The 12215-nt window shown below is 49.6% G+C and overlaps 5 protein-coding genes across 5 annotated transcripts; 1 reads left to right on the top strand and 4 right to left on the bottom strand.

Moving 5' to 3' along the window:
- Positions 1-43: 43 nt before the first annotated feature.
- On the bottom strand, positions 44-1700 carry PC9H_007837 (uncharacterized protein; the record flags this gene model as incomplete). The annotated part of the gene is made up of 7 exons (XM_036777362.1): positions 44-200; positions 253-288; positions 343-668; positions 725-1114; positions 1165-1425; positions 1483-1543; positions 1597-1700. The coding sequence occupies 7 exons, from the start codon at positions 1698-1700 to the stop codon at positions 44-46; spliced, it is 1335 nt and encodes a 444-aa protein (XP_036630982.1).
- Positions 1701-1981: 281 nt separating this feature from the next.
- On the bottom strand, positions 1982-3214 carry RAD10 (ssDNA endonuclease and repair protein rad10; the record flags this gene model as incomplete). Its single annotated transcript, XM_036777363.1, has 7 exons — positions 1982-2356; positions 2410-2581; positions 2635-2675; positions 2717-2764; positions 2814-2913; positions 2967-3070; positions 3125-3214. 7 exons carry the CDS (start codon positions 3212-3214, stop codon positions 1982-1984), a joined length of 930 nt encoding a protein of 309 aa, XP_036630983.1.
- Positions 3215-3351: 137 nt separating this feature from the next.
- Positions 3352-7015, top strand: PC9H_007839 (uncharacterized protein; the record flags this gene model as incomplete). The annotated part of the gene is made up of 16 exons (XM_036777364.1): positions 3352-3824; positions 3875-4210; positions 4264-4274; positions 4330-4341; positions 4395-4446; positions 4500-4641; positions 4705-4752; positions 4810-5016; positions 5069-5222; positions 5273-5284; positions 5341-5767; positions 5818-5994; positions 6047-6308; positions 6360-6580; positions 6635-6758; positions 6815-7015. The coding sequence occupies 16 exons, from the start codon at positions 3352-3354 to the stop codon at positions 7013-7015; spliced, it is 2859 nt and encodes a 952-aa protein (XP_036630984.1).
- Positions 7016-7071: 56 nt separating this feature from the next.
- HDA1 (Histone deacetylase hda1) lies at positions 7072-10049 on the bottom strand (the record flags this gene model as incomplete). The annotated part of the gene is made up of 17 exons (XM_036777365.1): positions 7072-7196; positions 7246-7336; positions 7388-7494; positions 7551-7630; positions 7685-7755; positions 7803-7901; positions 7951-8017; positions 8064-8111; positions 8166-8274; positions 8325-8354; positions 8414-8606; positions 8665-8792; positions 8854-8966; positions 9014-9152; positions 9204-9217; positions 9269-9557; positions 9647-10049. 17 exons carry the CDS (start codon positions 10047-10049, stop codon positions 7072-7074), a joined length of 2106 nt encoding a protein of 701 aa, XP_036630985.1.
- Positions 10050-10343: 294 nt separating this feature from the next.
- PC9H_007841 (uncharacterized protein) lies at positions 10344-11672 on the bottom strand (the record flags this gene model as incomplete). The annotated part of the gene is made up of 8 exons (XM_036777366.1): positions 10344-10556; positions 10625-10707; positions 10769-10896; positions 10951-11116; positions 11180-11316; positions 11369-11437; positions 11489-11558; positions 11615-11672. The coding sequence occupies 8 exons, from the start codon at positions 11670-11672 to the stop codon at positions 10344-10346; spliced, it is 924 nt and encodes a 307-aa protein (XP_036630986.1).
- Between the last annotated feature and the right edge of the window lie 543 nt (positions 11673-12215).

A 12215-nucleotide genomic window follows, 5' to 3' on the forward strand; every position in this document is an offset into this window, starting at 1 on the left:
GTCAACGGAACGGATATCAATACTGAAGAACAAAAACAAAATGTCAATTGTCCATAACAACATCGCCGCTCTCTCTGTTGTCTTGATCATCTTCTTGGGCTTGCTCTACTCCAAGACTGCCTGCAGGGCGCCAGACATTCCCTACTGTGGCTTTCCACAGGCGAATGCGACCATCATTGCCCGCTGAAGACAGGATAGTGCTAAGATACAGAGTTAGTTCAGAGACACTGCATAATTTTGGGGGAAACATACCCAGTAATATTCCACTCTACTCGGCCAACGGATGATCTAGTCCCAACGTTAGTTATACCCAATCAACGCTTTAGGGCGAGGCGAACTTACTTGTGGTTGTCAAAATCAGCGACAATGGTAGCCGACCAACGCCCTTCTTCACCTTCGTCACCCTCGGCATCTTCAGGTGCTGGCTTGACTTTCCAGATACGAACCTTGCCGTCGCGACAGCCAGTTGCGATGAGATGATAAGACCTACCGCAAGACGGGGCCCAGGCCACTGAAGTGACAGCATACGAGGCGGGTGAGGGGGAGTCTGCCTCCGCGGGAGCATCTGCAGAGCCAGTTAAAGTCTGCATAGTCGAAGCAGCATGGGCAGGCGAAGGATCGAGAGTGAGAAGGGTCATTGGACGTTGAGACGCGGATATCTGAATAACCTATGACAACCTCGTCAGTGTGGACTTCGACGAGGAGTGTGAATGGACACGAGTACCTTAACAGTTCCTCCGATACCGCACCCTGCCGCGATGACTTCCCCCCAGTACCGATCTTTGCACCAAGAAATACACCAACCTCCATCTGCCTCACGATTTCCCATTCCTGAGCGTCCTGGGGGAATTGGCCCTGTGGCCAAATTCTGTTGGATGCCTTGTTGTAGAGCCTGAGCCACCAAAGACGCCGAAGCCCCCGCGCCCCCATCTAAAGTCGCGCTCGTCTGGGTAGGGGTAGCCAGCGCCCCAGTGTGAGTGCGCGACAAGAAAGATGGCGTCGTGGAGATCGGGAGATTCAGAACATCGGCTTCTTCGCTGACGTGCCATGCAGTGAGAGAAGGCTGTTCAACGCACTCGTAGATTCTGAGGTGGTTGTCTGAGGAGATAGTAGCCTATGGGGGTTTGGTGTCCTTGTCCCCAAATTGAGTCAAGGGTAACATACCAATTTTAAACCAAAGTGGTGCGGGGCAAATTCAACGGCTCTGACTGTGCCCCTCGCTTCGTGCAGCACAGCTCTTTCGATCCAACGAGAAGGAGAAACAGGAGAGGCTCCATTGCCATTGATTGAGGTCTTTGGTCCATTGTTCGACGCGTCGACGACCTGTTCCCATATCTTCACGGTACGGTCAAAAGACGAAGACGCGATGATTGAGCCAAATGTCGGATGTGCCCATGAAACCTTTGACACCGCCGCGTCGTGAGCCTGCGCGAGCAAGTCAGTCACTCTCCACAGGGAAAACAGAACCACGGTACTATTCACCTTCCAGTCATCTTGTACTGTCCAATTTCCAGTGCTTTCGTCCAGCTGCCAAATCTTTATTCTGTGCTATGCACGCGTATTAGCGGTGCTGGAAGTCGCTGGCGAGACAATCACCTCTGATCAAGACTGCATGTCGCTAAGCGTAAGCCGTAGAAATCGTATGTCGCGTCTGTTACAAGGTCGCCATGCGCATTCGGGATCAGCCCTGTTTGCAGCATGATGCCTTCGTCAGGAGCTTGCGGAAGTTATGGAAGATTTAGTGATTGGGGCTCGAGTCGGATCGACGCGGCGAGCGCCAAAAGTCTGATTACGTGAGACTCGCGTTTCCCTTCGCGCCGCCTCGCCACATGTGTCGTCTGGCTTACATGCTGGTTCAGGCCAGCCGCTCAAATCCATAGCATCAGTCTGACCGCGGATAATCCCCCGCCTGATCTCTCGTCGTTTGCCACAACTTCCTTCAGTGTATATTACTAGGACATTGCGGAATGAAGATCAACAGTCAATCAGAATCGTTCAGATCAAGTTCAATATCCCATGTTGAAGCATCTGCTCCGGTGGTCTTGGATGATGTAGGTGGAGCTGGTATCGGTGGGTCTCTGGGAGGTGAATCCAGATCGATATCCTCGATGTCCCAAGCCGGGCTAGGAGATCGGGCAGGTTGTTTGCTCTTCCCCTTACCAGGATCTGATGCTACAAGTGTGGGCGCTCCGCTGGCTAGGGCGGACCTTTGCGTAGAAGGCAACGGAAGAGTAGATGTAGCATGGTTTCGGAAAGGTTTGTCAAATGCGTTCTTGATGTTCTTGACCTTGACTTGTCCAAATCCAGGGAGGTTTCGAAGCTGGTCACCCGATGCGTTCGCTATGTTTGCGAAGCTCTTTTTCAAATGATATATCACCGTCATCAGATGACATTGAAGAAAGTGCTTACACCGAACGACGATTTGAGCGTCTCGACATCGGTTTTGTTGACACGGCTTATGGTTGTCAGCGCAGTGCGCAAGATGGAGTCATGGTCTTTGTCCACTCGCTCCTTGATCAAGTCTGGTGGCTTGTGCTCGAATTGTTTGAACGTCGAGAGATAGTGCCCCGCGTCTTCATACCTGAAATACTTTGATTGTGAGACTGACTCGCTCCCTCACTATTGCGTACCTACGAGAAGGCAACGATAACTGTGATATTGTTGATAAGGCCCATCTAGACGAGTCAAGTCAGTATTCCAGTAGCTCCCTCTTGACTGCGGGTCGTGCCTTCGTTATTTCTCGGATGGGCTCTCGATGCTCGGACTACAATCCGTGAATGATTGTATAAGTTCCAAGGTAATACTGTACCCACGACATCGCAGTGTATTAGGATGATTCTTAGTCCATATGAGTGCCCTAACTTCTCGACGCGTGTGTGGATGTACTCTGGGTGAAGTCGATGGTACTTAAGGCTATTGAACATTAAATCAATCATTGCTCGGAGCCTTGTCTATACAGCGCACACCTTAGAAACAAAACGCCAGTGGTTCTTCCAACCTGATAATCTGCCACAATATCACCAAATTCTTTGCCCACATTGCGTATACATTCGAGCACAGGGTTACCACGCTTTCTTGGGCCAATTAGAAAGCATTTCCACATGTCGAGGCTGAAGGATCATACCTGCGTTGGGCTTATTATTATGTTGTTTCCTGCGCCTGGTTGCACGACGGGCGGTCTCACGACGGGAGGTTTGGGAGTGGAAGAAGACATGGTGGTGTTGAATGAACTGCCATGTATGGTAATTTCTGTGAGATCGGTCGAACGAAGCTTCCTGATTCCACAATACGGTTTCCCAAGCGTTACCACGCGATACATGTCTGACCGACGGTCCTTCTTTCTTGACCACAATGTCGCCTGATGATAAGGCGTTGCCTGTGTATACCCCGCCCCCTCGACCACCCCCAAGGCAACAGTCTACAAGATTTCGACGCCTGCTGGCCACGCTATTGCTCTCGGCACTGGCTCTCTCCCTTTCAGCTTACAACATATGGACCACAGAGCAGGACAGGACACTGGCGAAGCCCCCCCTTCGCGCAAAGGAAATCTTGGATCAGTGCCGCTCACTAGAGCTAGAACCTGGTCCTCCACCAGACTTTCACCTTCGAAAAGCTTCTGACAGATTTGTCCCCGGTACGAAAGCGGTCCTTATCAAGAACGCGACAATTTGGACTGGAGAGATTAGTGGATACGAAGTTGTCAAAGGGGACTTGCTGCTGGACAAAGGCCTGATACAAGCTATTGGAGACGTTGGCGAAGATATTATACTGAAGTATCAGGAATTGGAGACCGTAGACGTTGCGGGGAGCTGGGTTACGCCTGGGTATGCCGTACAAACAAACCGTCACCGTCTTTACTCAAGTTACTGCTAAGAATTGTAGACCTACACTCTCATCTGGGTGTTCTCAGTTCGCCGAGCTTGCGAGGAAGTTCAGATGGAAATTCTCGCAAGGGCCTCGTCCAGCCTTGGCTTAGAAGTCTGGACGGACTCAACACGCACGATGAGGCTTACCAACTGACCATCTCTGGAGGCGTCACTACCGTCAATGTGCTTCCTGGATCCGCTAATTCAATCGGGGGACAAGCATTCACAATCAAGCTTCGGCCTACGAAAGAGAGATCCGCCTCTTCGATGTTGTTAGAGCCTCCGTTCACGTTGAATGGTACGGAATTTGATCCCTCGGTACCGCCTCGTTGGAGGCAGATGAAGTGAGTCAGCATTGCAATCAATGCCCACTGAAATCACTCAGCCATGAATCCAGACACGCATGTGGTGTGTGCGAAGTCATTTCTACTGTTTCGATGATTTAATTGCCTCAATCATCTAGGTGAAAATCCAAGTACGAACCTCATATTTCCCGGTAGATTCCGTCATTTTATATCTCCCGTTTAGGCAGAGTCTACAGTGATACGCGCATGGACACCATCTGGGCACTTCGACAAGGGTGAGTTCAAATAGCTTTGGTACACCAGTCGAGTAGCTAATCCAGTGGCCAAGTTACGAGACGGCTCGTAAGATCAAGGTCTCCCAGGACGAATTCTGTGCCAAAGCTCAAGCTGGCCTTTGGAATGAAATTGGAGACTTCCCGGAGGATTTACAGTGGGAAGCTCTGGTGGATGTCCTTCGTGGACGCGTTAAGGCAAGTGACTTTGGCAGAGTATCGTTATCTCCAAACAACTTACAGAACACACTCCCTGACTAGGTTCAAAATCACTGCTACGAGGCTGTCGATCTCGATGGTATAGTCAGGGTAAGCATGTTTCCTTCGTGAACGATCGTCTACACCATGTTTACTTTTATTGAGCAGCTCACGAATGAGTTCAAATTCCCACTCGCGGCGTTTCACCATGCCCATGAAACATACTTAGTCCCCGATCTCCTGAAGAAAGCATATGGCCATCCTCCCGCGGTTGCCATATTCGCTACTAACGGGAGATACAAGCGAGAGGCCTACCGTGGCTCTGAGTTCGCTGCACGCATCCTGGCCGACAATGGCCTGAATGTAGTAATGAAGGTCAGCACAAGTTCTGACTATTTGATCTCATGTGCTAAGTCCCGTCATCAAGAGTGATCACCCAGTATTGGATTCCAGATATCTTGTCTACGAAGCGCAGCAAGCCCATTATTATGGCTTACCGAGGAATTTAGCTTTAGCCTCCGTGACCACAACGCCTGCAACCACTATGGGGATGGACCATAGAATAGGTTTCATTAAATCAGGTTGGTCTGATCCTTCTTCAATGAATCAATGATACTAACGTGAGTTCTAGGATATGACGCAGGTTAGTGCAATACACGTCCTTGACGACTCTTGTCTTAGCCCACACACTATTTTTAGATGTTGTTGTTTGGGATAGCCATCCACTTGCCCTCGGCGCAACTCCGAAACAAGTTTACATCGATGGTATTCCTCAGTTAGACGACCCACAAACATTGGAGAAGCCCCCTTCCTTCCAGTCAGCCCCTGAGACTCCTAACTTCGACAAAGAAGCAGCAGACGCCATCAAGTACGAGGGTCTTCCACCTTTAGTGCCTTCGAAGGCGAAGTCCGACGTCGTCATATTCTCTAATGTCAGTAGTCTCTTCGTTAAGAGCTCAGGTACTATCAAACAAGTCTTTGGTACATCTGCCTTCGGAGAACGCGGTGTCGCTGTTGTCAAAGGCGGCAAACTCATCTGCGGCGGAGCTTCCAGCAGTTGCCAGAAGAGCATCCAGGCCTTCGGTCAGAGTAGCGAGACCATTGACATCGAAGGTGGTTCCATTGCGTACGTGTCTACATATCGTTCCTTTCGCTCTTCTAATTAGACAACATCAGCCCGGGTTTGCTAACATTTGGGTCCCCACTTGGTTTACGAGAGATAGCAGGTGAAGCAACCACGTCTGATGGTGTCGTTGGGGACCCCCTGGGTTCCGGGCTTCCTTCTCTTGTCGGTGGCGAAGGTGCAATCATTAGAGCTGTTGATGGTCTTCAATTCTCCACTCGAGATGCACTGTAAGTCCGACATATCACATTATAAAGACATCTCTCTCAACCGATACCATAGAATTGCCTATCGATCTGGTGTAACTAGCGCCGTTGTTTCTCCTTTGTCGTCTGGCTTCTTGTCTGGTCTCGGGGTGGCCTTCTCCGTCGGAGCTTCACATGCGCTAGAAAGCGGAGCGATTCAGAAGCCCATCACTGCACTTCATGTCGCCATCACTCATGCGTCCTCCGTGAGCGTTAGCACCCAAATTGCTGCCTTGCGCCGCTTGTTACTCGGCAAGGCTCCTGGCGAGTTGGGTGAGCGAGCGAAGGCGGTAGTGAGGGTAAGCAAACGAACCCTCAGTTGATCCACAAACTGATCTTTGGGCTATTAGGGAGACCTTCCACTAGTCGTGGTTGTGGATAGCGCTGATGCTATGGCTTCTTTGATAAAACTCAAGGCCGAAGTCGAAGCACAAACTGAAATCCCAATTCGCTTGACATTCTCTGGTGCGAATGAGGCTCACCTCATCGCCGAAGAAATTGCAGCAGCAAACATCGGAGTGGTTCTTGTACAATACCGACCGTTCCCTTCAACATGGGAGAAAAAGCGCATGTGTGTCCTTTGACCAGTTAACAACACTCAACATTATCTGATGATCTCTGCTAGCCTCCCTGGACCACCTTTAAGTAAATTGACTTCCGTCACCACTCTGCTTGCAGCCAATGTCACCGTGGGTGTCGGTGTGGAAGAAGCATGGAATGCACGTAACACTCGATTTGAGATTGGTTGGGTACGTCTACATCCTCCATTCAAGCTGACAGCCATCTTCAACCAGACACGGTTTAGGCAAACCTGGATGCTCAGGGAGATCTGACCAAAGCGGACGCCATTGCCCTTGGATCTGTTAATCTCGAGAAGCTATTGGGTATCGACGAAGACAGCGCTAACAACGATCTAGTGGTTACAAAGGCTGGATCCATTACGGATTTCGAGGCGAAGGTAGTTGGTATCGTCTCCGCCAGCAAAGACGCGGTATATCTTCTTTAAGAGCCGCCAGAAAGACCGGATATATCGTTAAATCTTATGGACATGTATGGAACAATCTATCTAGCGGAATTATTCAGCCGACTTGTCGCGTTGTTGAGCGGGGAGCGTTGCAGGGCTTCGTGTACGAAGTCTTTAATTGTAGGGAAGGCACGTATCATGAGTTTTGCAGGTTGAGTCTCGTCTGAGGGAAGTGGTGAGTGTTTTCCACAGGGGAGACGTAAAGCACCGACCGAAGGTGGTTATTGAACCGTGCTTGGAGAAAACCTTCTTGGATCGAGCGTCGACAATGGCATGGGAAGACGGCAAGACAACCAAGGAATGCTGCGATGATCGTGAATAAAGTTATATATATCAAATGAGTTGTGTTGGTACCTTTATGTACCACGATCGCACATCGTCTGCATATCTCGGCACAGCAGGAGTCCGTGACAAGCCAACAATCTGCACGATGGCCTTAACCATTCGCATAACCGTCGTAGCTAAGTCGATATTCTTAGATTAGCCAAATAAACACGCAAGTGAATCTATTGCGCACATCGCTCGTTAATGAGCTCCATGAGTAGTTGAGAGCCAGGCCCATGGGAAATAATGATAACGCGCCGTACGTTCGATATCCTGCGTTGCATTCGGTTAGGCGGCGGCTGCGCGAGAATACGACGTGTGACGTACGAGACGAAGTTATCCCAGAGGTAAGTGATCAGCTCGCGACCTGATCCGTCTGGCACCCTTGGTCGCCCATTCTATCATATGTTAGCTGGGCAAACGGCAATGTCGAATTCGGACGCACTACAACTGGTTCGACTACAGGCTTCGGGTATGAATTAATGTCTAGGATTGAAAACCCTTCGCCGTGAGCCCAATCGAGGAGTTGTTTTGAATAGTCGATCTAAGGAGCACATCAGCAATACGGCGAGAAAACGAGACGGCGAATTAACCAAATATGATTTTTCGAGCTCAAGATCACATCGTGCCGACGCATCCAATTCTGCACGGATGTTCCCACTAAAGGATTCAGTCCAGGCGTCCTCGGGAGTTCAAACGAACTCACGATTGGTGGATGAAACAGACAAGGGTGTTGTTAGTCATGAAATCCTTACTGTGCGCAGAAATACATTATAGATTCAGGGAGAAGGGCGCCATGAAATCATACCTGAAAGAAACCTGTTCCGAAAAGCGTGCTTCAAGATGAGGCGGGAACGGCACTGTCAACATATCGTACTGGGAGTAGAGGTAATGTTGGCGATGGGCTTTGAGAATTTCTGCCGTAAGATGTTAGCGCAAGTCCCTTGTCACATAATGGGAAGTGTACCAGGTATTGAGAAGGCCAGACTGTCAACATCTACACAGGATACCAGAAAGATTAGCTCACGAAGTCCAAGAGGTAAACTACGACGCTACCTTCTCTTGTTGGTTCGCAAGATACTGGATCAACAGACTTCCAATATTTACTTTGCTCCTTAGCCACCATCCATATCGTCTCAGTAGCAGTTTCACTGGCCACCATTGGCGGGAGTTCCTCCGGCGGCTCTCCCAAGATAACGCGTGTCACTGCCAATGCCGACTGGGATATGGAATCGAGGTTGTAACCACCCTATATTGGTTGCAATCCGTCAGTTAAGAGGAATTCAATGTTCACTAATTTTCATCACCTCTAAAGCAACGACAAGTTTGCCTCTTGCCAGACCAGAGAGCATGTAGGTCATATGAGCATATCCAGCTGGGCTAACGAAGCACTGTCCCAATTCATCACCCGCTGCTGCATCGAAACCAGCAGAGACTAGAAAGGGAGCAAAATTAGCGGCCAAACACCGTTAGAAAAAAAACTTTGCAGCGCTTACTTATAACCAATTCCGGAGCAAATTCCATGGCTATTGGCATTATAATTTTCTGGAATGCGAGAAGATAATCTGCGTCGCCCATCCCAGCGGATGGCCACGGTACATTGACGGAACTGGGGAGCGTTGGGAATGTGCCATAAGAGAATACACAATCACCTACAATCCAAGGCCGGGGCCTTCCCCGCAGGAGTCCAAACAACCAAAAGGACCACACGGGTAGAACGTCCCGTTATCATACCGATGGAGGGACATATAGAGTATCGACGGATCGTCGTTGAAGGCCCGTTGTGTACCATTACCTTCAGGCCCATGTTATATACGAATTACAAAAGAAGGACACGAGAACAAACCGTGATGAATGTCCCTATCCCCAGATCAGTTCAAGCTACTGGAAGACTGCTGAGATTCTGTTTACCAGTCTAAAATAAGGATCTTCTTGATTTTAGTGAGTTGTTGGACTACTCGAGCAGCTACGGCGACGTTGTTGAAGAAGCAGAAGCCCATGTGTTCGTCTGGCTCTGCGTGATGCCCTGGGGGCCTTACTATGGCGAACGACTTCTGTAACTCCCCTCGAGCGACCGCTAGTGTCGCTTCAATGACACCACCACAACTGAGACGAGCTGAACGCGTTGTCCCTGACATAACATAGAGTGACAACTGCTCGTAATAGTCTTCAGAGTCAGCTATCTGGTCCTCCGTCAAATCTGCAATATACGTAACAAAGTTCATCCGTTCCCGCGAAAGCAATCCCGTTAGCAATTAGCGCCTTTGCATCAGCAAATATACAACTAACATTGTATAGATTCCACTTTATTCCAGTGGTCTTCTGAGTGAACGAGCATCGCTTCCTCGCGTTTTACTTGACGGATTGGTAAGCATCGCATCTGAGTATGTAGTTGCGCGGCTCGGAGAGCATCCCATATATGGAGGAGACGATCTGGGCATTCTGGGTGCCCTCTTGGGCAGAAATGCTGGCTCATTTCCGCCGAGTAGACATATCCCACCCTGTTTGGTAGTGAACCTGCGGGAACTGACCGAGCTCGCATGGTGCTCGAGGTCATCGCGTTGTCGGGGGGTGTTGGCGATCCGAGGCGGGGGTGAGTCTGAGACTGGGACTCAGAGGGTTCCGAGTCGACGTCCATCCGCATGGCATCTAGGACCTCCGAGGAGGAATTTCCGTCGTTGCTGTGGTCCATATTGTACCTTGATTGATGTGCGCTTCAGAAGGCGGCCTCGACGCTGCACCTTGGAGGTAAATCTCAGGTTGAAGTTGCCGTTTGTAGGCGTCTATTATTGCAAAAGGAGAAATATCCGACAGGGGCTGTTGTTGAAGAGTTTGGTTCTGGTCGCCAAACTGGTGGTATTTTTGTGGCAACTCGGTGAACAATGGTGGATAGAATGAGAATGATACACACTGCCATTTCCAGCGACATCGACAGGGTATTGACGGCTCTATGAAATACATATATAGTATAAGATACAGTGTTAATTTAACTTCGTGTGTTGGGATTGCTCGAGGAAAGGTATGCATTGAATATAAGAAGTACCGAAGTCAGGTTTGAGAGGGCGATGACCAAGGAGTATACATGGTCGTGAACTGCGGGGTAGAGGAAGTCCGTGCGGAGGGATATCGCGGTTGCGACTGTCGTTGTATGTTCAAAATGAGCCGGCAACCCGCAGACGAGACCAAACACAGGAGCCATCTACATTGTTCGTTCAGTCAAATGGTCTGGCCTTACGTATAGCAGTTGAAAGGGTGTCCACGACTTACGCGTAACTGGTCGCGGTGGATGATAATTGAAGAAGGGTACATATCGTGAGCACCGTTGAAACGACTAGAATAGATATTGCGAACTTTCAGCATTGGTAGGAAGACATGGCTCAAGTTTCCCGACAGACGAAGGGATGGACTTACTTGAGATAGATATAAACGCTAGCATGCCGTCAAACATGAACATACGCATTACAGGCGCGGAGCTCCCTGGCCTCCATCTCATCGCCGACAGAGCCAGAATGGCCACCTGCGACACCAGCGCCGCAACCCTAAAGTCATGTTGCATGATAAGATATAGGTAGGCGAACAAAGTAGCGACTGACCCGAAATACGCGAACGAAGCAGGAGCGGAAATCATGATTGAAGTTGGTTTGAAGTTATCCTCAGGAATATTCAACACCAGTCCCACAATCATAGTCGCGAATCCGGCAAATAGTAAGAATATGAAGGAGAATTTGACATACTTGCTCCGACCATACAGTGCGTACACTAAATCACATTTAACCGTGGTTAGCATCAATTCATGAGTTATCCTCGTAAAATGGGACGAACCTCTGACCATCATCACGGTTTCGACACCAGCCATCGCTAGTTGGGCGACGACCACACCCACGATGTAATAGACTTTTATAGCAGATGGACGCAAGGGGAAGTCATAGAGGACTGCCATGTCCACCGACCGATTAACACTGATGTTATGATCAACAAACGTCCCTCCATTCAAACTACGGGAGAACTCACAATTGGGCAACGAATGTGAAGTACCGTAGGAACAGAAAGACCCATTTGACCCAGGAGCTTTTGGGTTTGCTAGTTGCATGTACGGTGAATTACAAAACCATCGTGAAACGCAGTACACACCTCCAAATGTATTCAACCTCATCATCAAGGGTGATAGCCCATTCCCATACTTGAACGAAGAGCGCTGCACCTGTGCGACGTGCCTTGTAAGCCTTTGAAGGCGCGGAAAGGAGGCTAAGAACTCACCATTAACTCGAACTAAGTTGCGAACTAGCTCAGAGCGCAGAGAACTATCGGGGTTCATGGAGGATGAATGTCGAAGCGAGTCCTTCTGGGAGCATGCACGCAGAATAAACTCGGGGCAACGCGCCACCGAGAGAAAACTTGTCTTGATAGTGCAAAGGAGACCGTGGTAGTGGTTCCGCGTCGGAAGCGCTTCAATTCAATTCAAAGTTATGTTACGCCGCTAGATGCCGCGTCTGGATACGCGATCGGTTCAATTCCAGGGACACTGGGCACTAAGCATTAGAAGAAAAACACAGAGCAAAAATACGATCGTTCGTACTTATCAGATGGCGCCATGGTGGGCGATTTACACAGACCCAGAGTACACCAACACCTCGACTCGGATATCACTTCGTGCACGCATTGGCAACGTCTCGGTGCTGATCAGAAGTGTGGACCAGGAATAGGAGCTGATGGCCCTATCACGTGGAATACTGGCTGCTCGTCGTTGGACGCGATGTCGAGCGCTGTCGAGTGAGATGCACTGGCTGTGATAACCGAGAAAGCCTCCGTTCCAACGCCCACCTGCCTGAATCTGATTGAATGCTATTCCACAATCATC

Source organism: Pleurotus ostreatus (assembly GCF_014466165.1).
Source record: "Pleurotus ostreatus strain PC9 chromosome Unknown scaffold_5, whole genome shotgun sequence".
NCBI classification, from domain to species: Eukaryota; Fungi; Basidiomycota; class Agaricomycetes; order Agaricales; family Pleurotaceae; genus Pleurotus; species Pleurotus ostreatus.